The 27,316-nt window shown below is 35.8% G+C and overlaps 3 protein-coding genes and 2 non-coding genes across 5 annotated transcripts; 2 read left to right on the plus strand and 3 right to left on the minus strand.

Moving 5' to 3' along the window:
* Positions 1–307: 307 nt before the first annotated feature.
* Trnak-uuu (transfer RNA lysine (anticodon UUU)) lies at positions 308–381 on the minus strand. Its single transcript has one exon. It is a non-coding gene; the product is annotated as a tRNA-Lys (tRNA).
* A 309-nt stretch (positions 382–690) lies between these two features.
* On the plus strand, positions 691–12,116 carry LOC134271324 (polycomb protein eed-B-like). Its single transcript, XM_062753548.1, has 12 exons — positions 691–800; positions 1,037–1,192; positions 1,494–1,586; positions 1,737–1,802; positions 1,980–2,105; positions 3,215–3,296; positions 3,419–3,510; positions 4,521–4,654; positions 5,094–5,199; positions 5,901–6,059; positions 10,893–10,966; positions 11,793–12,116. Exons 1-12 carry the CDS (start codon positions 708–710, stop codon positions 11,917–11,919), a joined length of 1,308 nt encoding a protein of 435 aa, XP_062609532.1. The 5' UTR covers positions 691–707; the 3' UTR covers positions 11,920–12,116.
* LOC134271323 (chaoptin-like) lies at positions 6,367–10,187 on the minus strand. Its single transcript, XM_062753547.1, has 2 exons — positions 8,854–10,187; positions 6,367–8,586 (listed from the first exon to the last, which is right to left on the minus strand). Exons 1-2 carry the CDS (start codon positions 9,877–9,879, stop codon positions 6,679–6,681), a joined length of 2,934 nt encoding a protein of 977 aa, XP_062609531.1. The 5' UTR covers positions 9,880–10,187; the 3' UTR covers positions 6,367–6,678.
* Positions 12,117–12,715: 599 nt separating the features above from the next.
* On the minus strand, positions 12,716–12,789 carry Trnan-guu (transfer RNA asparagine (anticodon GUU)). The gene has a single exon. It is a non-coding gene; the product is annotated as a tRNA-Asn (tRNA).
* Positions 12,790–14,467: 1,678 nt separating this feature from the next.
* LOC134271325 (activating signal cointegrator 1 complex subunit 3-like) lies at positions 14,468–26,669 on the plus strand (the record flags this gene model as incomplete). The annotated part of the gene is given in 29 exon segments (XM_062753550.1): positions 14,468–14,722; positions 15,026–15,446; positions 15,775–15,919; positions 16,236–16,347; positions 16,663–16,733; positions 17,290–17,411; positions 17,673–17,718; positions 17,720–17,809; positions 18,145–18,270; positions 18,519–18,719; positions 18,860–19,000; positions 19,218–19,382; positions 19,723–19,879; positions 20,089–20,315; positions 20,430–20,497; positions 20,499–20,715; positions 20,961–21,080; positions 21,621–21,785; positions 21,890–21,976; positions 22,071–22,247; positions 22,543–22,768; positions 23,140–23,294; positions 23,443–23,541; positions 23,738–23,906; positions 24,081–24,301; positions 24,567–24,652; positions 24,757–24,923; positions 25,300–25,445; positions 26,549–26,669. Coding segments are annotated over 29 exon segments (4,492 nt in total), but the record flags the coding sequence as incomplete, so codon positions are not given.
* Between the last annotated feature and the right edge of the window lie 647 nt (positions 26,670–27,316).

The following is a 27,316-nucleotide window of genomic DNA, read 5'->3' on the forward strand; positions in this document are numbered from 1 at the left end:
ATATCTATGTAACATGGTTGTATGCCAACATGTCTGGTGAATCAATAAATAAATTGAAATTGAAACAATATGATTACAAGAAAAAATAAATTTATACTGTGTGTGAAAACAAAACTTGGCTTGCAAATTTGAGTCATTCCTCGAAAACCTTGAATGCCTTAATTGCACATTATATGATCTAATAATTTCTTTTTTAAAAGAAGGAACCATGATTTATTTTTAAGGGGTGTTTTAATATGCCTCCGGTTATGAATTGTACCTTACCATGGGCCTATACAGAAATTAGAAAATGCCAAAAATTATAATCGGACCACGACGAGAGTCGAACTCGCATAACCTCGATTAAAAGTCGAGTGCTTTAACCAGTTAAGCTACGTGGTCTTGTTCTCTATACCGTGCATAAGTTAGGCAATTGAAATGTTAGAAAAAAGACAAAGTTGTGAAATGTTTATGAAAAAACCATTTTCCTCGTTTCATTGAATTGCATCATCAAATTCTGAGTCAATCATTCAATTTTTAGACGATAAAAATTTGCAAATACCGCTTTCTAAAATATTTGTGTTAAAAACCCTGATCACGATTAACTTAAAGGAAATATATTTATTAAAATTAAAATAAAAACTGCTTTTCAAAACCGAAAAAAATGGCGCGAAATTTATTCTAATCATGTGACTATCACGTGACAATATCAAGCGGAGTGTTGAAAAATGTCGGACAGCGAAGACAATGTGCCGAATTTGTGTACAAAGAAATCTCGTATGTCGCTCAATCTAAATGCCGATGGATCTGGAGATGATCAGGTTACATTTATATTTGACAAACAGCATAACAATTCAATTTTCTTGTGTCAAGAGGCCTGATATAAGTGTATAAAAATATTCAAAAAATACAATGCACATCTATTATAATAAAAATAATTTATACTAGCATATATGCTGATATCCTATTGACCATTGACTCTATAAAGATCTGTGAATATTACAATATTCTGTTCTCTGATATGAATTAATTATACTTCCACATATTTTATTTTTAGGATGACATATCATCTACTGCCAGTGCCAGCACCATTATGGAGGATGTCTCCACTAGAAGTGACACCCCCACACAAGGAGTAGGGGGACGGAGGGGGAGGGGCAGAAACAAAAAATGGAGGCCTAAACTGCAATTCAAATGCACAAACTTTGTCAAGGTTTTGTAACCGTTACCAATGTTTTTTTGTATTCTATTCCATTGTTTCAAACTGATGTAATTACTTAGTCTTAATGTTCTAAGCAAATGTACTAATCGTTATTTTAATGTTAATTAATGCATTACTGTACATGAGATAATTAAATTTTAGTTAATGAGGTTTGAATATACATAAACATTCATTATATTACTGTAGGCATTAAAGGAATATTATTTCATCATTTTTTTTCTTCCTCTCGTTCTTTTAACCTAGTCCTAACATTTTTTCAATTTCAAAAATCTTATTGAAACAAAATTAACAGGAAGATCATGGGCAGCCAATTTTTGGAATCGACGTCAATCGTCACACCAAGGAGGGGGAACCCATTATATTTGCATCTGTAGGCCACAACAGGGTATGTAACTCTGACTATATATAAGCTACATCAGGACATGTAGGTTACTGATAATATTGGATATTGAATTAACATTAGATGTTATATCTTACTGAAAGCTTCTTTGAGGTAAGCTGTATACTCTTGGATTACCTTCTTTTTTATATGCAGGTAACAATTTACGAACTCCAGGAGAATGGGAAAATAAAGCTAGTACAGGCTTATGCAGATCCATGCGTATCCTCTTATGTATTAATACAGAAGCAATCCACATTAATATACTGTATACAGGGAATTTTCACCCCAGTTTCATTTAGTTTAGAATTAAAGCTTTGATCTGACATTGTTCTTTGATCACAGACATAAGTCTAGGCACGTTGTCATTTTACTATCAGTCCTTGATGACGTACTCAGACAGATGAGAATTTCTACTGCTGTGCCTGGTCATATGACAATGTTACTGGCCAACCATTGGTCGCTGTGGCTGGTCTGAGGGGGATAATCAGGATTCTAAGTCCCATAGCTCTCTGCTGTGTCAAGGTTTGTACATTTTTATACTGACACGCAAAAGAAACACAACAAGCAGTAATCTACAAATGTTTGATTTTTTTATCTTATAATTTTCAAAAGCGAATAAGGTAAGGCTAAACTCACTTTTCAGAACATCAAAGATTTGATAAAAATGTTAAATTTTTATCTGTTTACTAAGTAAAATATGACTGTTTATAAACACCCCCCTCCCAGCCATTCAAGTAAAACGCCCAAGACTGCCCTAAACAACAATTGCAGCTTAATTTCTACGATACAATAGGTTCATTAATATCGAGATCTGAGTGAAGGAATTATTCTTTGGCATTTTTAAATGCCTGTTTTTCAGATGATTAGGTCGAATTTTCTCTAACTTAGAGCAGTGTAGCTACCCTTGGACTTCCGGAACAAGGACTGTCCTTAATGCATATGATACTTAAGACCCTGTTGAGGCGTAATGTAGTGAAATTTTGCATCAGCAACTCTCCATCACCTTTACATTGAAATTTCCAGCTAGAGCTATGGAAATGCGTACATAAGCCATTTTCAAGTAGCTTAGCATTGTTATGGGAAACGAAAGGAGAGTTTATTTTTTGAAATATTGCTGCACTACTTATGATGAACAGTAAAAAACCCTTAAAACTGCATATTATTGCCAAATGTTTTGTTAGACATGCATTTTTTTATTTCTGTTAAGCAGACTCAAACTTGTCTTCGGGTTATGGTATGGAAATCGTTCAACCATTAAATTACCAATGTTTACCAAATTGAAGATATTCATAATTTTAAGATACAAAATTCTTTACTTTACATAATTATTTCCCCCTAAAATAGGGTGTTGCGGTTTTTTTGCATGTCAGTATATTTTTTTTATTCTCTAGTTCTGATTTACATTTATCCCAGAACATGCATACAGAACAAGTTTTTAATGTCTATCTGCTTAATATATTGAAGTCATATATTTTTCACAGAGAAGTTCAGTTGATAAATATAACGTAAAACAGACATGTTACAATGCAATTAGAGATGTCCTTAAAGATTTATTTAAATTTACTGTAGCTGAAATATGGGACTGGTTTATAGTTCTTGAGTATGTTAGAATGTTTTTCATTTTTTTACAGCATTTTGTTGGACATGGTATAGCAGTCAATGAGCTTAAATTTCACCCAAGAGACCCAAACATGTTACTCTCAGCATCCAAAGGTCAGTGATCTAGAATTGTTTTGAATATTAGTTATTTTAAAAATAATTTGATATAAAGAAAGATGCACTGAAATATCTGCAAGCTCAGAGAAAAGATACAAGGCTTTGTTCATTTATTGCAGACCACACCATAAGGTTATGGAATGTAAAGACTGATGTTTGTGTGGTGAAGTTTGGTGGAGTGGATGGTCACAGAGATGAAGTACTCAGTGCAGTAAGTTCACATATTTAGTGCAGAAAGTTCACACCCTTAATTAGCAAATTCCTATTTTATGTGAAGATCACTGTGAAAATAAATCTGATGATAAAGTAAACTTTGAATATGAAGTAGATTTGTTTACAGTGTATCATTTGTTAGTGAAGTAAATTCAGAGTTGTGGAAAACTGTCGGTCATGCCGGCAAAACCGACAAAAAATTCGCATGACCGGTAAAAATGCTATCAATGTCGGTCCAAATGACCGGCCCCTTTTTTTGGTTAAAGTTTATTGTTTTCCATTTATCATCTGTGCATTTCCCGTCTTAATTTTCATACCTTATGTGCGATTGCGTATACCTTTTCTTTAAACGAGATCGAGGCTGTAAATGAAAGCGAAACTAATATGGTTCTCGTGGCCTATTAAATTTACAACTGGGCAGAATGAGGTAGAAAATGCATCAAAGAAAAAAATAAAGTTTAGAGGAGCTAAATATGAAAAATTTTAACAGAAAGAATTCAAGCAGAGGTGGGGAAAGCAGTAAATCTAGTATTTACACCCGACTGTCCCGGATTTTCTTTTTTTTTTTTTTACCGATCGTGTTGATATCTTTATTATCGATGCAAAGAATTTTTGCAATTTCTAGACCAATTTTCTAGGTTTATATAATTCCAAAATCCATAAATGGTTATAAAAAAAGTTGCACTCACTCTGCTGCATTAGCATTGTGACCTGCCCAAAAGCGTTGGTATCTTGTATTGTTATAAATGCAAAATTAAAAGAAAACAGAAGAGGATTTGGAAATGGAGACTGAATTTTGTATCATTATTAACATGATTTATTAAAAAGATGTGTTTAATATATAGTGGATAAATATTAAGGTTTTTTTTTCATTTTGCGGCTTACTATTTCGGACCGACAAAAATCACTTCGGATCGGCTTATTTTGTTTTCATGACAGTCCAAATGACAGGCTATCTGAAAAAGTTTTCCACAACTCTGAAATTAATTTGACACTTCTTGTTTGTAGGATTTCAATATAACTGGGAGTATGATCACCACCTGTGGTATGGACCACTCCCTCAAGATCTGGAAAACTGACACAGAGGCCATACAAACTGCGATGAAGGATTCATACACATACAATGCAGCAAAAACCAACAGGTTAAGTAATGTTCTAATACAATACAGTGTCAACTGCATGGCACAGAAGTTAGAGCCTTTGTTCTAGAGTGTTGGAGTAAGGACATGATCCTTACATCACAGGTTTGAATCCCACATCGGGATGTGGAGACTAGTCATTCAGATGAAACTTTAAATTGAAGTCATGTGTCACAGTAAGTGCTGGCACAAAAAAGTAACCTTACTACTCAGAGGTTGTAAGTGCTGAGTAAAGGTCTAAATTTACAGTCCTCCCCAGAAAGTGGTGGCATCTCGTTATGAGTGAAAAATTCTTGAAAGCAGGGAGTAGAAAAATGCTCTTTCAGAAATCCCTCAGTTTTGCAGTGGTTAATCACTTGTAGATACAGCATAGAACGATGGTAATCTTTAGCTATCTAAATTGACTTAAGATTAATTAATTCTTGTTTTAATTTTCCTACAGACCCTTCCCTACTGTTGCTCAACATTTCCCAGACTTCTCCACCAGAGATATACACAGAAATTACGTAGACTGTGTACGATGGTTTGGCAATTTTATACTCTCAAAGGTAAATCTCTATCGGTGCTGAAATATTATAATTAGATATGATTATAGTTCATTTTTGTGCATCAGCATAATGTTTAAAGAAAAGTACACAAACTTTATTATAGTCAGTGTTTGTACATAAGTACAACCCCCAAAAATTTGATTGGAGATTGTGCCTAATTAAAATAACTAAACTGAAATATGACACTAGTACTTTTTTATGTTGCCTGATACTTTATACTCTGTTCCACTCAGCAATTTGGAAATAACATCATTCTAAAAATAGAATTTTTAAAAAATTTATTTGCACATACTTTCACAAAATTACAGTGCCTAAGAATGAACTCTTATCAGTGATAAGAGTAAAAAATCTAGTTAATAAATATATGAAGTAAAAATAAAAGTTAGGTTTGAATATCATTTAAATCTAGTCTTGTGATTTTGTTTCTTTGAATCATGGCCCCATGTAAATTTAAACGTACCGTATATACTCGCCTATAAGTCAGATTTTTGGGAGTCAATCTCTTGTCCAAAACTCTATGTCCGACTTAAAGGCAAGCTATAAAATGAATGATATTATATGAGGTCAGTCCCTCTGATATATAAGCTTATTAAATACAACCGCCTTATAGGCGGACCGACTTATAGGCGAGTATAAACGGTACATAAAATTGTTAGCTTTTTATTATTTATTGAGATCTATTTTCACTTTCTGTCTTGTAGTCCTGTGAGAACTGTATCATTTGTTGGAAGCCCGGCCCCCTGTCGGATCCTAACTACCCCCTGAAGCTGAGTGACAGCACGGTGTCCATCCTCCATCGCTTTGACTACAAGGACTGCGACATTTGGTACATGAGGTTTGGTTTGGATTTCTGGCAGAAGGTTAGTGGTGTCATTCCATCATAAATGACTTAATGCATGTACATCTATCCCAAAAGTTTAAAAGGATTGCAGAAATAAATTAAATACATAGGGGAGGGGGAAGGCTTTCAGACTTTAGTTCCTTCCCCCATATTGTCCATGATGTCAAGTAAAAATAATACCAGGTGTTCATATTATGTAAATTTCATTTAACCAAAAAAAATAATTATGCCCTATTGCTTATTAATGTGTTAACTAATCTAAGGAGTTAATTTTTTTTAGTTTTATCTTTCTTTTGGTTGAAAGTGCTAAAAAGAACACCAGTGCACAGTAAGAATATTTATGCAGAGATTGGCATGGATATATATAAATTATATAACTTTGATAATAAATCGATATGCAGCATTAAGCCAGTTATGAATACCAGTACAAATTGGAGTTACACTATATATTTTATTATTATACCTAAAACTAATAATTATGTAGATAAAATCATTTATAACAATACAGTGTACATAGACAAAAGGTAGGATAAATAAATTTCCAAGAATTCTTTGTGCATACATGAAAAAAAAAACTTGTTTTTCAAAAAAGCTTAGCCGTTCAATTCAATACTAATATAAACTATGCTAGATGTACATTATATCCACTGAGTTCTATTTCCACTTCCCCTTTCTGCTGTTTTAGCCGAGATCGTGTAATATCCAGAGTGAATTGTGGGGGGCTCAGGGGGGATATCTGCAGGAGCTATGTATTCCCTTCTACTCTCTTCCCACCTCTCTTGATCCGCCCACGGCCTGTAAGCTGGATCATTAAAAGCCCTCACGTCATAAGCACTTTCCTCAGTTCTTGGATCTCTCCTGATATAATGAGGCTCCCTAGGGGGGCGGGGCTTGGGGAGGGTGGTTATTCTGTTCAGCATATCTGGCATGCTCTGACTATATCTGGGTCGAGGGCGCCGAATGATATCTACGTTCTGGGCGATGTAGTAGGGGTTTCTCGGTCTCTCCCTGTATCCGTAATATTGTGACCTTCTTGAAGGTGGATATAGGTCCACTTGGCTTTTACTGCGGTCGTACAGATAGGGGTTGTAGATAGGACGTGATGGCATTGGTCTGTAGTAATCGCGTCTATCCACATACCGATTTTCTATCCTCCTCGGTAATGTTCTCACATCACGTTGAATCCCAGGGTACCTGATCATATCTTTTGTGATCCTGTTTTCTACTGTGTTCTTTTTCTGCCTCTTTTTCTTGGGATCCTCCTTGACCTTCATTTTCTGGGATATCTCAGGTTCCTTCTTTCTTCGATATTCTGCTTTAAGGAGTTTCTCCACTTCACTGGCATCTGCATTCTTTAGAATTTCTATTGGAATGCCTCTTCTTTTCTTTTCCTCTTTCAAAGGAACACTCCCATTCATGATTGGTTTGTACATTTCATCTGATTTCTGTGTTCTATTTTTGCAGCAGTAGTAGTAAATGAGAGCCGCGATAGCACCTATCACCATGATACCCGCTGCTATAGAGGAAAACACAGTAACGTAGAACAGGGTCTCATCACATTCAAAGTCACTCATTTCATAACTCCTAACATCCATTCCTAGCCTGTGGATTGGGGACTTACATACATAGCTGCTGTTGGATTGGTGGATAATTCTGACTTTTGTCATTAACATCCACTCTTGGAAACCAATGAGTTCACATCCACATAAGAAATTGCTGTTGGAAAAATCCACTTCTTGTAGTTTCTTCAGCACAGAGAAAGTGGAAGAGTGGAGAAGATGGATAGGGTTATCACTCATGCTGATTTTCTCCAAGTTTGGACAGGAGTTGAAAGTTCCCTCAGTCAAGTATCTGAATTTATTGTGGCTCAGATCAACACTTTTTATCTGATATAATGATTGCATTGTATTGTAAAGTTCAATATCATTAGAGATGATGTTGTGTTGTAATTGAAGAACCATCAGGTCACTCAAAAAGACAAAAACTGCTGGATTGAGTTGACTGAGATTATTTTGGCTAAGATCTAACTCTTTCAGGTCATACATGGCATAAAATGATTGGTCATCCATTTCACTGATCCTGTTACCATGGAGATCTATAGATTTGGCAGTCTTCCAGCCAGCATTCCTCAATCTCACTAGCTTGTTATTAGACAGATCAATCACATCAGGTGACTTTGGACGGAATGTTTGATGATTGACCACTGCTATCTTATTGGAGCTGAAGTTTGTTTGGATTAACTTCCTGGAGTCTAGAAAGAGGAATTCTGGGAGCTGGATCAGGCTGTTCTGACTGATGTCAAACCTCCGAAGGTTGTGGAGGCCAGTCATGGACGAGATGTTTCTGATCCGGTTTCCAGACAGCAGTAGGTCCTCTAGGTTTCTCAGTGTGCTGGGGGCCTGGTAGTGTGTCATTTCATTGAAGCTGAGGTCCAGCAATATCAGGGCCTCACTGTTGGTTACAGACACTGAGTTGTCTCCAAGGCGATTGTGAGAAAGTCTCAGGGTGTGGAGGTTTGTCAGAGATTGTTTGAAAGTTTCATCTATCTGAAAGGATAACAATTTTGAATGATGTGCTCAGTCAGTTTTGCTACCTCAAATTCACTCAATTTTAATTGTTTGCAGAATACTGAGAAAAGTTTCTCAACAATTAGAAGTAAATGGTTTGATTGTACTTGTAATACAAATAGAAACACATGGTGTAGCATAAACATTTTAGATTTTGAATGCCCCATGCTTAATTTAATAAAACAACACACATTTTATTAAGGTAATGGTACAACAGTAAATGAATTATCTAAGTGATCGACCTACCTCAGTGATTTTGTTATGTGAGGCATCCAGATAAAGGAGTCCACCAATTTCAGTCACAGCATTGGAAAGTTTGTCCAGCTGATTATAGCTGATGTCCAGAACTGTGAGACGACGGAGGTAGTCCCTCAGACTTAGGGGGATTTCCCGCAGGTTGTTCCTGGCTATTTTTAGTTCAGACAAAGAGGTTCTACTGAACATTGGAATAAGATCAGTAACATCAGTCAGGTTCATATCAGAGATATCTAGATGTTTTAGTTGTTCGAAATGAGAGGAGTTGAACATGTCTGTGAGATTTTCCACGCCTATCCCAGGGTTCCCTGCTACTGACAGAAGCTCCATTCTCACTGGGTAGACAAAAGTGTCAGGTTCTATCACTGAGATTGCACAGTTAGACAGATTGACATGCTTTGGAACTTGATCAGACCATCCTTGAGTATTTTCAAATGTGTCCTTACCAATGATAGTAAAGTTATTTGCTGAGAGGTCAAGGACATTTAAGAAGGTCATGACCTGAAATCTAAGTCCTAGTTTAGGGTTCTGTAATTGGTTAAAACTCATGTTAAAAACTCTAAGGTTAATGAGGTATCTGAAAGGAATGTCCGGCAGAATAAAAAAGTCATTGTGGCTGAGATCCAAAACTTCTAGAGACGACAAATGTTGAAAAATGTGGTTGTCAAGGCGCACTAGGTGATTCATGCTAAGGTCAAGGTATTTCAGTCTTCTGAGGAACTTGAATATATTTCCATCCAGCACGTGAAGTCTGTTATTTGATAAATAAAGCTCTTCTAAATCCATGTAGGGAGAAAAAGAGGTTTGTAGATGAGGTCCCAGATAGCTGAGAGTTATGTTGAGTTTAGTAATTTTGGGTTGAAATGTAAAAGCACTAAAGGTTAAAATTTGAGTACAGGACACAGTGGAATTGTCACAAACACACCCTTTCATACAACCCTGGGAGGAAGGAATAGTCCAGATTAAAAGAACACCAACACATGCAATGAACCTTGTGGTGTCCTCATAGAAGGCCATTGCAGTTCCCAAAACTTATGTAAGGTGCTACACACTGATATGACTTTGTTCCTCCTCTCATATACAAAAAGAATGGAAAATGGAGATTTTTTTCCTTCACTGTCTTATCATGAAGAACTGATTAGTCGTCTAGCCACAAGTCTCCATGTTTTTAACTGTCCCCCTTACATACAGTACACTGATATCAACTTAATTTCCTCCTCAACTCAGTAAAGAATTCATGAAAACAAATTGTCCTTCACATGGTGAAAGTGGAAGGTATCGCTACAAAACTATCCCAAAATAAAAGTTTTCCTGATTATGACAGAGTTTCCACCCTAATTCTAATTAGAGGTCCTCAGATTACACTAATCACTGCATATCTAATGAGCATGAACGTGTTCAGGACACTGTGTCTTTGCATATCTTAAATGTGGTCAATTTATTCCCCAGCCTTCAGACACACTTGCAGTTAATAAAGTTATCACTATAGAGTTTTGCTGACATGAAACATGAATTATTTTCTTGATAAAGTAAATTTTCTTGTCAGAAGTACACAGCTTAGTACAAATTATAGAGACCATTTGGAAGATCAATAATATTTGTTGGAATTTCCATAATGATTTTAAAAAAAGAAAAAAAAATGTGATTTATCAAAATGTATCCTGATACAAATTGCCATTTTATAAAGTTTTCTGCAGGTTTATTGTGTTATAGACAGGTGTTTTCATTCAATTTTGTTTTAGCCAGTCACATGTAAATAAGCATATGATAAGATGGTATATTTGGAGATATCTATATATGATATTAAAGGTTTAATATATGGACATCTTTTTAAATATTAATTCTACCATATTAAGTATTGTATATATACAATTATACATATATACATGTACAATGTACATGTACACTTCCATTTGACCCCCTCCTGCAAATCTAAAATATATTAATTTCATTTATTGAATTTCCAAACATGTTGACAAAAATTCATGTCGCATAAAATAAAAAATACAATATTTTTATTTTGTTGACAGGTGCTAGCATTAGGAAATCAGATTGGCAAGGTTTATGTATGGGATCTTGATCTTGAAGATCCAACCCAATCAAAGTAAGTCAAATGTGACCCAACTCAATCAAAGTAAGTCAAAAGGGACCCAACTCAAAGTAAGTCAAATGTAACCCAATTCAATCAAAGTTAGTCAAACATGACTCAACTTAAATAAGTCAAATGTGTCCCAGTGCAATCAAAGTAAGTCAAAAGGGACTCAACTCAATTAAAGTCAGTCAAAAGGGACTCAACTCAAAGTAAGTCAAATGTGACCCAACTCAAACAAAGTTAGTCAAAAGGGACTCAAATCAAAGTAAGTCAAATGTGACTCAACTCATTAAAGTAAGTCAAAAGGGACTCAACTAAAAGTAAGTCAAATGTGACCCAACTCAATCAAAGTAAGTCAAAAGGGACTCAACTCAAAGTAAGTTAAATGAGACCCAACTCAATCAAAGTAAGTCAAAAGGGACTCAAATCAAAGTAAGTCAAATGTGACTCAACTCAATCAAAGAAAGTCAAAAGGGACTCAACTCAAGCAAAGTAAGTTAAATGTGACCCAACTCAATCAGAGTAAGTCAAATGTGACTCAACTCAATCAAAGTAAGTCAAAAGGACCCAACCTAAAGTAAGTCAAATGTGACCCAGCTCAGTAAAAGAAGGTCAAATGTGACTCAATTCAGTCAAAGAAGGTAAAATTTGACCCAATTCAGTTAAAGTAAGTCAAAAGTGACCCAACTCAATCAAAGTAAGTCAAATGTGACTCACTCAATCAAATTAAGTCAGAAGGAACCCAACTTACAGTAATTCAGATGTGACCCAACTCAATATATGTATAGTTATAAATTCAGTGTAAACAAAGCAAACATATCCACTTTCTTTTTTTCAGACCCATCATTCTAACACACCCCAAATGTTACACGCCAATACGCCAGATTTCCTTCACAAGAGATGGCAGCACAATGCTGGCGGTGTCTGATAATGCCACAATCTGGAGGTGGGACCGAGTCAAATGAACCGTGACTGCTGTCTGTATAGATTCAGTGACCCTTGACAAAGGTCGGGGTATTTTAAAACAGAAGTATGTCTGCAGCTATTGGAGGATGTAGTTTGGACTGAGAAGCTTGGAGAAACAAAACTTTATGAAGATGGATGTTTTGTAATGGAAGAACTATGTGTAATTTGAAGAAATTAAAGAAACAGATTGTATATAGATTTTATCTTATTTTTTTTCACTGGAAAGAGGATGGGGCTATGTCAATGATTCATTGTTTGAATTTTTAGGGTGGATTAAATTTTGGCAATATTAGCAAGGGTGCTGAGATCGCTAGAATTGAATATTATCGCTAAAAATTAAATGTGTTTAAGTTGTAATAGTTATGTTAAATTTTTCATAGAGTTCTATTATTCAAAACGTTGTAAAACAACTTTCAAGCAAGACTGAAAAATATCGATTCAAGAAAATAAGGAATATTTGGGCTAAAAATGGAGGCATAAAAGGGAAGGACAATCCCCGTACTGAGAAAAGATATTTCTCAATTCCAGAAAATCATGAAAGCTATATTTTTTCAAAGTTATATAATCTTTTTCACATGTAACTCTGCATTTCATTGTTTAAGTATGGGTTCAGATTCCATTTTGGCAAATGAAATAGATTTCATATTTACATTTCCATCATTTAAGAGTTAATGATGAATGGAGACTTGACCCATTCAAGTTCAAAATTCATTTTTTTATGGCTCTAGTAAAGCCATTTTTCGACTAAATATTTTCTAATGGTTTAGAAAATAGTATTAGGAAAAAAAAATGAAGCGTCCCTGGGTGGGCTCGAACCACCAACCTTTCGGTTAACAGCCGAACGCGCTAACCGATTGCGCCACAGAGACCTCGATGTTGACACGGGAAAAAATAATCTATATAAATTTTGTAAAGCTTTTACTAGGCCTCATTTGATTAGGACTTCTTCCGGTTTTCTGCAGTTGCTGATTGTGCAAGATGGTTACTTCGTGCACACGTGAATATTGATGTAAAATGGTGAAATAATACACCTCTCCAGTGGAATTGGTGCTCGATAAAGATTACAACATTAATAAAAACACGGTAAGACAGCTACTGGACTACAGCATTGATAAAGTCCACAAAAAATGTCTGATTGAGGTAGGATAATAACTAGAAACAAAAGTGAAAGCACACAGATGCGGTATGATTTTTAAAAAAATGTTCTGTTATAATCCATGTTAGTTTTAATAATGGAGTCTCCTCTGCTTCCAATCAATGCATCCACCGACTTGTATGCAGAAAATGCTCATCTTTTGATGTTAAAAATAGGCATAATAAATTGCAACAATTTTTCATATTGGAAGAGTCAGTGTCTGTCAAACGTAAAAAAAATAAAATAAATAGGCCTATTCATTAAAATATTCTTTAAAAAAATCTTTTCATGACCAAAACTGGTCTAATTTGAACATCTTTTCATACAATAGACCTGTATAGTTTCAGGATAAATGCTCTACTTCTCTTTTGCAGGACAAAATGATATATTTTATTAAAATATATACTCGATTCTCATTATATTGCGGGTTTCATTATAAACTATCAGACTGTCATCTTAATGTAAATTTTTGTGATGATTAAAAAGTTAAAAAGTTAATGAAGAATGAAGAAGGATGAAGAATTACAAAAACTTAAAAAGTTTGGAACATGCGTCGGAAAAAAAATTATTCAAATAAAACGTAATTTTACAGAAATCCACTATTATTTTTAGCCCACTAAGTTTATAATCTAGTGAAATCTATATAAAATTCATGTTTGAAAGTCTTTAGTTCGCATAATTGTTTATTTTCTTATGTAGAATATTACATGGTAAAATAAAAAATAAGAATTGAAGACCATGTCAACCTCAGGTATCCATGTTTTCCCATACCGCGATATTATGAGACTCTCCAATTTAGGAGACAAATAAGACTTCCTGTTTTAAAAAGAGACTACAAGTTAAACGATGCAAGCTTGGGAAATAATTTGATGATAAAAAGTTAGGCCATAGGTTGGTTTATGAATATCATTTGATGAAAGTTAAATTTAAAAAAGTGAATTACACTTTTTTATGCAAAAGATTTAAGTACCGTGATATAATGAGACACCTGTATACATTTAATTATTATCTATAAACAAAAAATCCACCAAAAATTATTAATTTGCCCTGCAGAAGAGTGGTACTACTGCAGTTATTGTGAAAGTGCTAATTGCTCCACTGAGGTAATTTCATACTCTGTCTCGGAATGTTCTATCCTTTTTTCAATCTTTAGCTATACATATTCTGTATTGTACTTGGAATCCACCACGCGATCATATTGATGTGGTTGACTTTCAAGAATGTGTAAGTATAACCCTAGATGGAAATAGTGCAATATCATCCTGACATATGTAATTATTGTCATGAGAGTGTCTTGCTATTACTGACTATAGATTGTTGTTTATAATTTTAATAGATTAATTAATTGAACATTCATTGAATTTCAAATAAGACTAAATTTTGATGATGAACATAAATTTAACAGTCAATTCACTGGAAAGCAATGACGTCCTTACCGCGACTGACGGGAGCTTTACGAGCATTTGCCAATGTTAGCAGAGACACAGGGATATCACTCAATGATGAGCATCAAGAGTTAGTTCGTAAGCGACAGCTTGCAGCAAAGAAACAGACAGATACTGTCAGCTGGCAGCGACTGACGGAGGTTATAAACAAAGAAGCTGATGTGTCAAAGGAGGAAGTGAAAGCAGCTCTCAAAGAACTAACTCAGTACGCCAAATCAATAGGTGTGGTACTGGTATTTTGATACATCATAGAGCTGAAAACAGGGAACATTCTATATTTAAAAATATAATTTGAAACATATGCTTTTGAAAGAACATACTTCTGTCAATTTATCTTTCAATGCTTTAATGTTATATGTAAATTATTTTTAAATTCAATAAGAAATAACCAATATAATGAGGCATTTTAAGATATCAATGAAAATTCAAGGCTCTTTTCTTTGCAAAGCTATTGTAATAAGTAAGTACTGTAATAATTAACATATTATAGGATCTGTTCTTAAGAATTATTTTTGTGTTTTTCAGTGGGATCAGAAGCAGATTTAGAGACAATAGAGAGTTCAGCAGCATTCCTGTTTGAACTTCTCAAGTCTGCTAATATTGTTGGGAAAAAAGAGACAACAAAACTTCGACAGATCTTCGGACCATTTCCAGCCTCAGCAGCCAGCAATGCATGTTCATTGGTCAACAAAATAGTGTCATGGTTACCAGAAAACACACTTGATTCCCTTGGTAACCAGGACCGACAGGAGGCAGATGGAGAAGCCAGTGTCAAGGAGTTCGGGATGAACATTAAGTTCATAGGTCAAAGTCCAGAATCTTATTTTGAGGACGAGGATTTTAGTTCGGATTCTGATGAAGGTGAGAGGAGAGAGCTGGATCTGAAATATGTAGCTTCCCCCCATAAACCAATCGCTGCCAAGAGGGAATCACCTGACAAGGAAAGGTATATCTAAAGTTAATATTAGAATTTATGTTATCTTGTTAATGATTTTAGCATTATGTACTATCAGGCTCTCAAAAAAGATTAGAATTAAAATAAATTGGAATATTGTCAAAATCAAAAATTTTTTGAAGTGTTAAAGATTTCTTTTTATGTAAAGCTTTCACTTCGGTGTAGCCAAATGTTGATTTGCTACTGTGTTGAACATGTTGAAGGGGGAAAAAGCTTGGCATGTATTTCAAATTTTCTTTCCAAGTTGAAAATAGTAGAATATTTTGTTATTTTTAGCATGACTGGGAGTTCATTTAATATCACACACAATATGTTGTAGGTATGATGCGTCATGGCTACAAAGGGAGGTAATCAAGTATTTTCCTGGGGAGGAAAATTATCTGGGTATGAGTAGAGAGGACTTATGCTCCACCATATTTGATGTTCTGACAGCATCCAACTCAGACGAAGAACTTCAAAATAATGTAGGCATTCTGAGTATGTTCAAACACGTTAAAGTGAAACAAGCTATTAGAAAATTTAATGCATCTGCTTAGGGAAAAACAAAGAGGGGAGCCACAGAAATGCAGATGAAGAAAGAAAATAACCTTGACCTTTTTTCTCTTTGCTTTAATGTCAGTAAAGGTTTTTATCAACTTAAACCATGACCTATAGTCTCATTGCAAAAGGTTTCAGAGCTTTTAAAGAAAATATCATCTGAATATAAAGATATTGATATTAGAGATACAAAAGTTCAATCTTGTTATTAAAAAGAGTGGGTTTTTTTTGTTTGTTTTGCAGCTCTTTGAGCTTCTGGGCTTTGACAGATTTGAACTCATCCAAAGTTTGATTCAAAACAAAAGAAAAATTATAGAGGGAGCTTTAACTCGACCAGAGAGCAGTAAACAAACACGTATGTATAGTTCTTCTCAACAAGTAAGTCGAAAGTTGTAGCCAAAATGAAAATATCTTAAAATATTTCTATGTCTTGTAACCGTATGGTCATGAATGTATCTAAGTGAAAGTTTAGATTGGAAAAATGAAATAAAGATTCAAAAACCCTGGATTCTGAGGAAAGGGGAGAGAATTTGGGATTTGAAAAGTTACACTAAGAGGTTGCTTAGTTTCAGAGTCTTTTACAGATGTAAATTATTTTGGTTGTAGTTAGAGTTCATTTAGTGCTTTGTTGACACTTATCTGAAACATGTGATAATGATTTGCATTCTAGGAGCTAAAGCTGATGGAGGAAACAGGCCACCAGTTACCCGGCCCACCTATGGTTGTCAAGTTACTGTACAGGTAAGAAAAAGGCCACCTATGGCTGTCAAGTTACTGTACAGGTAAGAACACCCCCCCCCCCCCCATTACCTGATCTAATTATGCCTGTCAGGTAATTGTACAGGTAAGTAATAGATCCGAGAATACCAGACATAAATACGGATTGTTAAATGTAGATCTACAAATAAAATAAAAGTTACGCCCTCTGTTATGTGACAAAATTATTAAGATAAGGGCCCCGTGGGAATCTGGGTTAGAATAGGTCCTGAGTACCCACTTGCTTGTCGTAAAAGGTGAGTAAATGGGGCATCCTTCGGATGAGACCGTATAAACCGAGGCCCCGTGTCACAGCAGGTGTGGCACGATAAAGATCCCTCCCTGCTCAAAGGCCGTAAGTGCCGAGCATAGGCCTAAATTTGCAGCCCTTCACCGGCAATGGTGACGTCTCAATATCAGTGAAAGATTCTAGAGGGAGGTTAAACAGTATACAATCAATCAATATTAAGATAAGGATTGTTCTATTGTAACCATCAGAAGGAAGAAGAATAAGGATTATAGAAGTTTATACTATTTACAGACAGAGGATGAGAAGCATCTGATGAAGATAATGAGGAAGGAGGAGAAGAGAGACAGGAGGAGAGACGAGGAGGAGGAAGATGTGGGCTTCCTCTTCAATCCTCAGCAACTCAGGGCTCAAAGGTACGTAGAAACATGTGTATTCCAGAAAATATTTCTTGTTAAATTTTATTTTTTATCTTTTATTTGGTTGTTTAAGTGATGGTCAGTGTAAAATCAGTATGGCATTTTATGTTAGTGTAGAATAACCTATAAATCATAGTGTTTGAAGAAAAAAATGCTTGGTAACTTTACTTTTCTACCTTCTTTGGTGTAAAAAATGCGCTTGCTTCTGCAACATTTGTGAGATTTTGCATATTAAGCATACACTGTATCTTATTACAGAGAAGCTGCATTAAAGGCCCCCGCTCCAATGTTCAGTGGGGGCAGGGGGAGGTTACACACCCCGAGAGAAATATCCCTATGTATTCGACTCCATGGAAGAGGCCAGACAGTCCTCAGCTTTCATTGGAGGAGTCAAGGTAACCATAGACTAGTCCTCAATTAATTCTAATTTTATTCAGTACCTTCAGCAAAATAGTGTATACTGAATCTTATGGTATCAGATCTTATTTCTGACATCTGCTTATTATGAAACCACATTGACATTGGCATGATTTTCATTTATTAAGCTTTGTAACTTAAATGTATAATAAACTAACTGGATATAATTATAATAATCTTAAATTACTCACCTTTAGCTACAAGCCTATTTTACTGTAATTTCGACTGAGGATAAATAAGATTCTTGAATAAGAGTTTGAAGAATTTTGTGTTATAGTAGATATTCCTTTGCTACATATTTAGTCTGTTTCAGATGGTTTTACCAGACACGTTCACCAGGAAGAGTACCAAGTTAGCAGAGGAGGTCAGGATCCCCCACACGGAGGCCCAGGCCACAAATGTGGGGGACAAGAGGGTACAGATCGCTGACCTAGACGATGTAAGTCACGTATTACAAGTCATTCTCTTATATCAAATGAAGTTAGCTTTAGTCTGTTTTATCCTTATAATTAATATCAAATTGAAAATTGCAAGAATGATAACAGTAATTCTGTTTAAGATTTGGTAAAAATACTACTTTTCTAGACATGAAAGGTGGAAAACAAACGGAGGAATAGGGTTACATAATATTAAAATCAGACTGATGTACAGGCACCAGTTTTAAAGAAAAAAACATATGTGTTTCAGGTTGCTAAGCTAGCGTTTAAGAACACCAAGGCCCTGAATCGTATCCAGTCAGTTGTATTTGATGCTGCATACAAGACGAATGAGAATCTGTTGATTTGTGCCCCCACTGGTGCTGGGAAGACAAATATTGCCATGTTAACAATACTTCATGAGATGAAACAGCACATATCACAGGGGGTCATTAAAAAGGATGAGTTCAAGGTCAGTCTCTGCAAAATAAAATAGTGAAAAGGTAATAAAATGAATATTTTCATGGCATAGTTTTTTACCGAGAAAAGGAATTTTTTACAAAACTTTAAATTAGAAAAACATAAGAGTTAAAACATTTGCTGTCATTGTAGATAATTTATGTGGCCCCTATGAAAGCGTTGGCTGCAGAGATGGTCCGTAACTTTGGGGGTCGATTAGAACCACTCGGAATTGCTGTCAAGGAACTTACAGGAGACATGCAGTTATCAAAGTCTGAAATAATGAAAACACAGGTACCACTGATTTTGATTATGAATCTGTAATCAAATTTAGGCAAAGGAAATGCTACATGTATGATTCAAATTCTGTTAAGACTTACCTAATGTATTCATCGCCATTGAATTCTCACATAAAAGCATCGAGTACCAGAGGTTGAATAGAGAGAATTTTTGATTTTCTTTGAAGTAAATCTTAAATTGAAAGTAAAGTTAAAGTTTTATTCCATTGTAGATGTTGGTGACAACACCAGAGAAGTGGGACGTGGTGACTCGTAAGAGTACTGGGGATGTGGCACTGACCCAGCTGGTCAAGTTACTAATTATAGACGAGGTCCATCTTCTTCATGATGACCGAGGGTCAGTCATAGAGAGCCTGGTAGCCAGAACCATCAGACAGGTACAGACCACGAACCCAAAGAGGTTTTAAATACAGTAAAAAATAGCGATAAAAGAAATCACTTATAAGGAAATCTTAGTTAATTGGAAATTTTCTTTGAATCTCTGAATGGTATGCTTGTAATTCAGAAAAAAAATCTTGATGAAGGTAACAAATTTTGAAGTGCCTATAGATTCTGAGTAACTGAGTCTATACTTAATTCTACCCTGCATGAAAAAATACTAATGATTATTGTATGTAATGTATATAACTTTGCATTGGGTTGCCATACATTTTAGCAAGCTTGCAGCTAAAGCTACATGCCCGTTAGTTTAAAGAAACCTTTATATATTTTCTGTAGGTGGAGAGCTCCCAAAGTATGATTCGTATCATTGGTTTATCTGCCACCCTCCCTAACTACATTGATGTGGCCCGATTCCTTCATGTCAATCCTTATGTAGGACTCTACTTCTTTGATGGAAGGTTTAGACCAGTCCCTCTCGGACAAACATTTGTAGGTAAAGGAAAACTTATTTTGTTACTGGCTTCTGTCTAACAATTAGGGAGTAATTTTTCATTCAAATGCTTATCAGATTTTGTTTATAATGCAGTTTTGAGTTTTGGTTTAATGATAAAATTTTGAAATTTAAAAAAAATTAAATGCTCTCACAGGAGAAAATCTAAATTTATTAAATTATATATGATTTTACCGTTGATTAATTCGCAGGAATTAAGGCGACCAGTAAAGTTCAGTTTCTGCAGGACATGAACACGGTTTGTTATGACAAGGTCCTGGAACAAGTCAGGCAGGGTTACCAGGTGATGGTGTTTGTTCATGCTCGGAATGACACTGTCAGGACGGCCATGGTCCTCCGAGAAATCGCCAAAAACAACGGAGAGATGGGGTTCTTCTCTCCAGAGCAGTCCGCTCAGTATGGGCAGGCAGAAAAATCAGTGAGTTAATATTAGTCCTTGTAATAATTCAAGTTAATTAAATATCTCCTCGCAAAGACACGGAGAAAAATTGGTGAGTTTCATTAAAACTGAATGACATGTTTGGTTTTTCAGACACTGAAATCTCGTAACAAGCAGCTTAAGGAGCTGTTCCCCGATGGTTTTGGAATTCACCACGCAGGAGATTTATGATTCTAAGAAGGGAGCCTTCATAGATCTGGGAATTCTGGATGTCATGCAGATCTTTGGGCGAGCGGGTCGTCCACAGTTTGACAAGTTCGGACATGGAACGATCATCACGGCGCACGAGAAGCTTTCTCATTACCTGTCACTGATGACCCGACAGAATCCAATAGAGAGTCAGTTTGTGAACAGTCTGACAGACAACCTTAATGCCGAGGTATGATCTGTGCTTTTATTTTCAGATGGCCCTTTCAATTATTCTTTGTTTTAATTACAATGTACCAAGCAGCAAGATCTTTACCCTTTCCAATTGATTTTTAATTGATTATGTGTATCTCTGGAATTCCATTAATACCTTTATAAAACAATATAAAAAGAGCACAGAAGTATGTTTGGTAAATAACAGTCTGCGTGTGTTTTCGTTTGCTTAATAAAAACCTGACCCCTTGCTTATCATTACAGATAGCTCTGGGTACAGTGACTAACATTGAAGAGGCAGTGAAGTGGCTGAGTTACACCTACCTGTATGTCAGGATGAGGTGCAATCCTCTGGTGTACGGTATCAACTATAATGCTGTGGAGGTAAGTTTGTCTGTTTGTCTGTATGTCAGGATGAGGTGTAATCCTCTGGTCTATGGTATCAACTATAATGCTGTGGAGGTATGTTTGTCTGTATGTTAGGATGAGGTGTAATCCTCTGGTCTACGGTATCAACTATAATGCTGTGGAGGTAAGTTTGTCTGTTTGTATGTCAGGATGAGGTGCAATCCTCTGGTCTACGGTATCAACTATAATGCTGTGGAGGTATGTTTGTCTGTCTGTATGAAGCATGAAGGAGCATGAGGGGGAGGTCAGTGACATGAGTGAGCAAGGATATCAAAGTAAGGGAGATACTTATCGTGTGTTGATTATTTTATTGGTGCCATACCATGCTCTCCTTGTTGTCCTCGGTATCTCATTTTCCTGTCCTCTCTCTTTGGTGCTTACTTCTTCTTGCACAATGGAAATGTGTGGCACCATCAGTATTACTTTTTTAAATGTATTGTAAATAAAAGGCTTATCTAATGTAGTTTATACTAGGTGTTTTTACCAATATTGAGTTATGGACATTGTTTTGTGTAGAATGACCCGTTATTGGAGCAGCATCGTCGAGATCTGATTGTGGACGCTGGTAGGAAGCTGGACAAGGCCCAGATGGTCAGGTTTGATGAGAGGACTGGTTATTTTGCCTCCACTGACCAGGGGCGGATTGCCAGCCACTTCTACATCAAATATGACACGGTCGAGGTGAGATTCTGTTTGGTTCCAGTTAAACAACTTCTGTATTTTTTTTAATTGGTATGATTTTATATTAATTCTAACATTGTTATTTCTGAAATGTAATTTAACAGGTGGTGAATGAGCATTTAAAGCAAATTATGACAGAGGCAGATGTATTTGCACTGTTGTCCAAGTCTCAAGAGTTTGACCAAATTAAGGTAACTTGTTCTCTAATCATTGAACCTTTTCATCTAAACCTTACATTAAGACACTCTCTGAATGCAGTACTTTGATATTTCTAATGAAGTTTAGGTCCGAGATGATGAGATGGATGAATTAGATGACATTCTTCACAACATCTGTGTGATGCAGGTGCTCGGCGGATCAGAGAACACGTACGGTAAAGTCAACATTCTGTTACAGGCCTACGTGTCAAGACACAACATGGACGCATTCTCTCTGGTCTCAGACCAGGCTTATGTGGCTCAGGTAAGAAATTTTAAGCAGTAATAGTCTGTTTTAAAAGTCTATTTTGTCAATTATTTGGGGGATTTCGGAGTATCTAAAGAGAGAATATGAACATGCAAAAATAAATAGTATTGATTTAAACTTTAAATTAAGACCCCATATCTGAGAAAATACATGTACAAGTACCTTATCTCACTGAATAATCTATTTATTCAATGCCCTATACAACATTACAATTGTTTATGAGAATTCTGAACTAATTGTACCATGACATTAATTTGTATGTATATCAAATTGTATCCTGGCACCATTGTAGAATGCTGGTAGGATAGTCCGAGCACTGTTTGAAGTCAGTTTGAAGAAAGGTTGGCCCGTGATGGCGGGGCGACTTCTGAACCTGTGTAAGACGATAGACAAGCGACTCTGGGGGTTTGAGAACCCTCTACGACAGTTCCCCCTCCTCACTAGCGAAATCCTCAACAAGCTGGAGGCCAAGAAACTGACCGTGGACAAACTCAAGGAAATGGACCCCAAGGAAATAGGTTTGGGAGATAGTTATATTTGGAAAAATTCAAATCAGTGACATTGATTACGGAATTGGTGATTTTTCTGTGTAATGATTTTTGAATCAGAAGTATTAGGCAAAATAAACAAGGCAAAGTTTTAAATACATTGTTAATGCAGAAATTATGAATTAAAAAAGAGTTAAGGCCTAATCCGCAAGCTTGCATGTACAAAGTTCTAGATCTTGAACTCAACTGAATTGTTGAAAATAACTTGAAACTAGGTGTAAAAGAAGTTAAATTTGAAACTTGAATAAAAACACAATCAGGACATATGATTTGCCGAATTGTTTTACTTGTCATTGGACTTTGTTTGAGACAATTGAAACCGTATTGCCATTTATGTATAGGTCACATGGTTCACCATCCGAAAATGGGCGGAGTGATTAAAAAATGTGTGAATCAGCTTCCTTCATTGGATCTGGAGGCCAGTATTCAGCCAATCACACGGACCGTATTAAGAGTGAGACTCTCTATTCAGCCGGAATTCAGATGGGATGACAAGGTCTGTACACAGCTGCTCTTTCTTTTTACATGTACCTTACCTGGACCGTAGTAGATTTTATTATTGAAAATCAAGTATTGTTTATTTGGACTCTTTTTGACTACATCCATGTTGTATATAACCTTGAAATCTGTTATTTGTGATGTAGGTACATGGCAGCACAGCCGAATCGTTCTGGATCTGGGTGGAGGATCCAGATAACAATCACATTTACCACTCCGAGTACTTCCTACTGCACAAAAAACAGGTACTTATTCCAGTCACTACAGAAGCAGGTGCTTGTTAATCCAAATCTGAATTTTTTTTTGTGGGATAAAAGATCTAGATTTTCAATATCACATTTCAAAATGCATTTTAAAGCTTATCTGAAGTCTTAGAAGGAAAGAGAGCTACTATTACCTGTAGGTTTTACATTATGTATTCCTTGTGTGATCAATTGACAGGTGCTAGCAGGGGAAGCCCAGCAGCTGGTGTTCACTATCCCTATCTTTGAGCCCCTCCCCTCCCAGTACTACGTGAGAGCCATGTCAGATCGCTGGCTGGGGTCTCAGAGTTCATGTGCAATATCATTCCAACATCTCATCTTACCTGAAAGGCATCCCCCTCACACAGGTAAGTCAGGTGTCTTAAAACAGGTAACAATTCTTATCATTCTCATAACTATTCTTGATAAATCTTAGGGGAAAAAGGGAATCTATTACAGTAACTCAAAGAGATGTTGTGTGGCTTCTAAGTAAAAATTGTTATTTTCCAGTTTCTGTAAATCTTAATAACCTCCTATTACAGAGTTACTGGACCTGACTCCCCTCCCTAAGTCTGCCCTAGACAATCCCGCCCTGGAGGCCCTTTACAGGTTTTCTCACTTTAATCCGATCCAGACCCAGATCTTCCACGTCTTGTATCACACAGACACGAACGTCCTACTGGGGGCCCCCACGGGGTCCGGGAAAACCGTGGCAGCAGAGATGGCTATATTTAGAGTGTTCAGAGAGTATCCCAAAGCTAAGGTGAGCACACAGCTTTAATTAATTAGGAGTCAGTTTTGATTATGAAACACAGAGTTCAGTTACTATTGAGCATAATTACTGGTGAGCAGAATGGTCCCTGGGCCTCTTGATAAATCCAAAGTTATCCAGAACCATTATCTCAGCAGACAGAGAAAAGACTTTTCTGAAAAGAAAGAATCATCTGATTCCTGATAGATCATTTAAAGATGACTTTATTGAAGAATCAAAAGATTCAAATAAATTTTTAACTTACTTTTTGATTTAGGCTGTGTATATAGCCCCTTTGAAAGCCTTAGTCAGGGAAAGAATGGAAGACTGGAAGGTCAGGATAGAGCAAAAACTGGGTAAAAAGTAAGTATGATTAAACCTAGGCGAACCACTGTCTTACTGAATGATCATGTTTACTATCCAGAATCACAGTGTATTTTTTTCTGAACCACATATTATGATTATAGGGTGGTGGAGTTGACAGGGGACGTAACTCCTGACATGAGGGCGGTGGCCAATGCTGACCTGATAGTGACGACCCCAGAGAAGTGGGACGGGGTCAGTAGAAGCTGGCAGACCAGGAGTTATGTCAAGGCCGTGTCTCTCCTAGTCATTGATGAGATACATCTACTGGGTAAGTTGAATGTGTGCTTATTTAATTTTTTAACAGGTTATTTTCCCCACCATGTTATTTTTACCAAACAACAAGATGGCTCTTAAACATATTGATTTTGCCTGCTTTTGAATTTGACTACTAATAAGAGGATGAAAAGAGAAAAATTAACCTGGTTAATTTTTCTCGTATACTGTACTTTGTAATGTTTTAATATGTGTATTTGCATTTCAAAATTTTATATAATCATTTATTAATATATTATCACACATCATTTTTTCTGAATTTGTTTAACAGTATTTCAATCCAAACAAAATTGATTGATTTAATCATTATATGGCCATGTACACCAATTAACATAGAGAATTAAGTCCTATAAACTAGTTTCCTTCCCTAGGTGATGACAGAGGACCAGTGTTGGAGGTCATTGTTTCCCGTACAAACTTTATCTCCTCCCACACAGAGAAGCCGGTCAGGGTGGTCGGTCTGTCTACAGCACTGGCTAACGCCCGAGATCTGGCAGACTGGCTCGGAATCAAGCAGGTACAAGCAGAATTTTAAGTCAGGATTCAATTATGGCATTATTGGTAAGGTAGTTTTGATTGCTAAGCAGTTGATTTCAATTTTGGAAAAATTTCACAATAAAATAAGAACTGTTTATAACGGGGTTATTTTCAACCCACAATTTTTTGCCCTGTCACACTTAGCAAACAATTTTGCCCTGTATTAAGGTCAAGATCTAGTAAATGAAAGGTGCCTACAGATTTATCAAATTTGAGAAATAAATTCCTTTATTGATGCTTTACAACTTTAGCTTGGTCAAATAAAGTGTTTCGGGGCATAATTTGTTGGTAAACAAGATGAAAAAATGTATTTTAAACTGTCATTTTCAATGTAAAATTAAGAAAACCAGTCATGAATGTGGGAGTTTTTTTCAAATTCGACAAAGGAAATGTATCCAGATTGCCTACAGTCTCTCAGAAAACGGTAATTAGTATGTTCATGGCCTCTTCTTTAAATCAATTTCAAATTTAATATAGGTATCCGGTTTACTTTTCATACGATTTGAAATTGAATGTCATGAAAATACCACATTTTCTACATAATTCTGCTAAAGCCGTAAAGTACGGGAAAAAGAAAGTTGAAATTGATTATGACGTCATAATGGATCTAGCACCAAAAAACTAGACTAAAGTTATTTACTAGATCTTGACCTTAAATTCATCCAATTGAGGGTCGGGTGAAAGGGACAAAAATAAAACTTAGCGAAAAATTTCCTGCATACAGAATTGTAAAATCTTGAATTTAAAAATTCATGGTGCCAACTTACACTGAAATCAGACCAAAACGGAAGGAGGAGTGGCATATTGAAAGTATTTTACAGTAAATTATGTTTTCAGTAACCATGACAACTTGGTTCTTCAAAATCAGATGATAATGTTAATATGAATCTTAATTAGTGAAGTTTCTTTGGGATGCCAAGTTTAAAGTTATATTGAAATCAGACCAAATCTGTAGGAAGAGTAGCGTTTTTTAAAAAGACAGATAAAAGAATGATAAACACCTTACTATTACATAAGATCTTCTAGTGTCTGACCTGTAGAGCTAAAAATGTAGACATTTTCTACATGTATGTATTTCTTTAGATGGGTTTGTACAACTTCCGTCCCTCAGTGCGACCTGTGCCCCTGGAGGTTCACATCCATGGATTCCCCGGCCAGCACTATTGTCCACGCATGGCTACCATGAATAAACCAACCTTTCAATGTAAGTCAAAAACATATTTATATTTATAACATTTCTTAGATAAACGTAATACTGCTGAATCATTTGATTCTTGGATTTCAATGTTCTTGGGCGAGCAAAATTTTATTGGTTCCCAAGGACATAATTTCATGGGTAACTTTTATATACATGTATGCATAAATATATGGATAAAGTAATTGTTCATGGATTGAGAGGGTTCCATTCTTATATCATGTATCAGTGTTTCCGTTAACGCATATTTCTGCGTATTTTACGCATAGAAATCGACATTTCCACGCCAACAATCTATTAAATTCTTTTGTACGATCTATCTAATTCTTAACAAAACCAGAAGTGCAGATAAAAATGGCGCTTCAGCATGTTCAGTCTTACATCGGCATATTTATATCAGCTTGGCTTTGTCAAAAAGGCTAGTTATGGTAATAAAAAGGTGAGGAAAGTTCAATTCCTTAATAAACAGTTTTGTAAAGCAATCAACCACTTTCCATTGTAATCTTTTGATTGAGGTATTCACGAAACCCTTATGCTGAAATCTGTAAAATGCGACAGTGTACCAGTAAATAAAAGAAGTATACATGTATCAATTATTTTAATTTCATTTTTTATTTATTTTTAAACATCAAATATATGATTATAGAAGGCAAAGC

This window comes from Saccostrea cucullata, unplaced genomic scaffold (assembly GCF_032062105.1).
Source record: "Saccostrea cucullata isolate Sc308-1 unplaced genomic scaffold, CSIRO_AGI_Scuc_v1 ctg8595, whole genome shotgun sequence".
Lineage (NCBI taxonomy): Eukaryota > Metazoa > Mollusca > Bivalvia > Ostreida > Ostreidae > Saccostrea > Saccostrea cuccullata.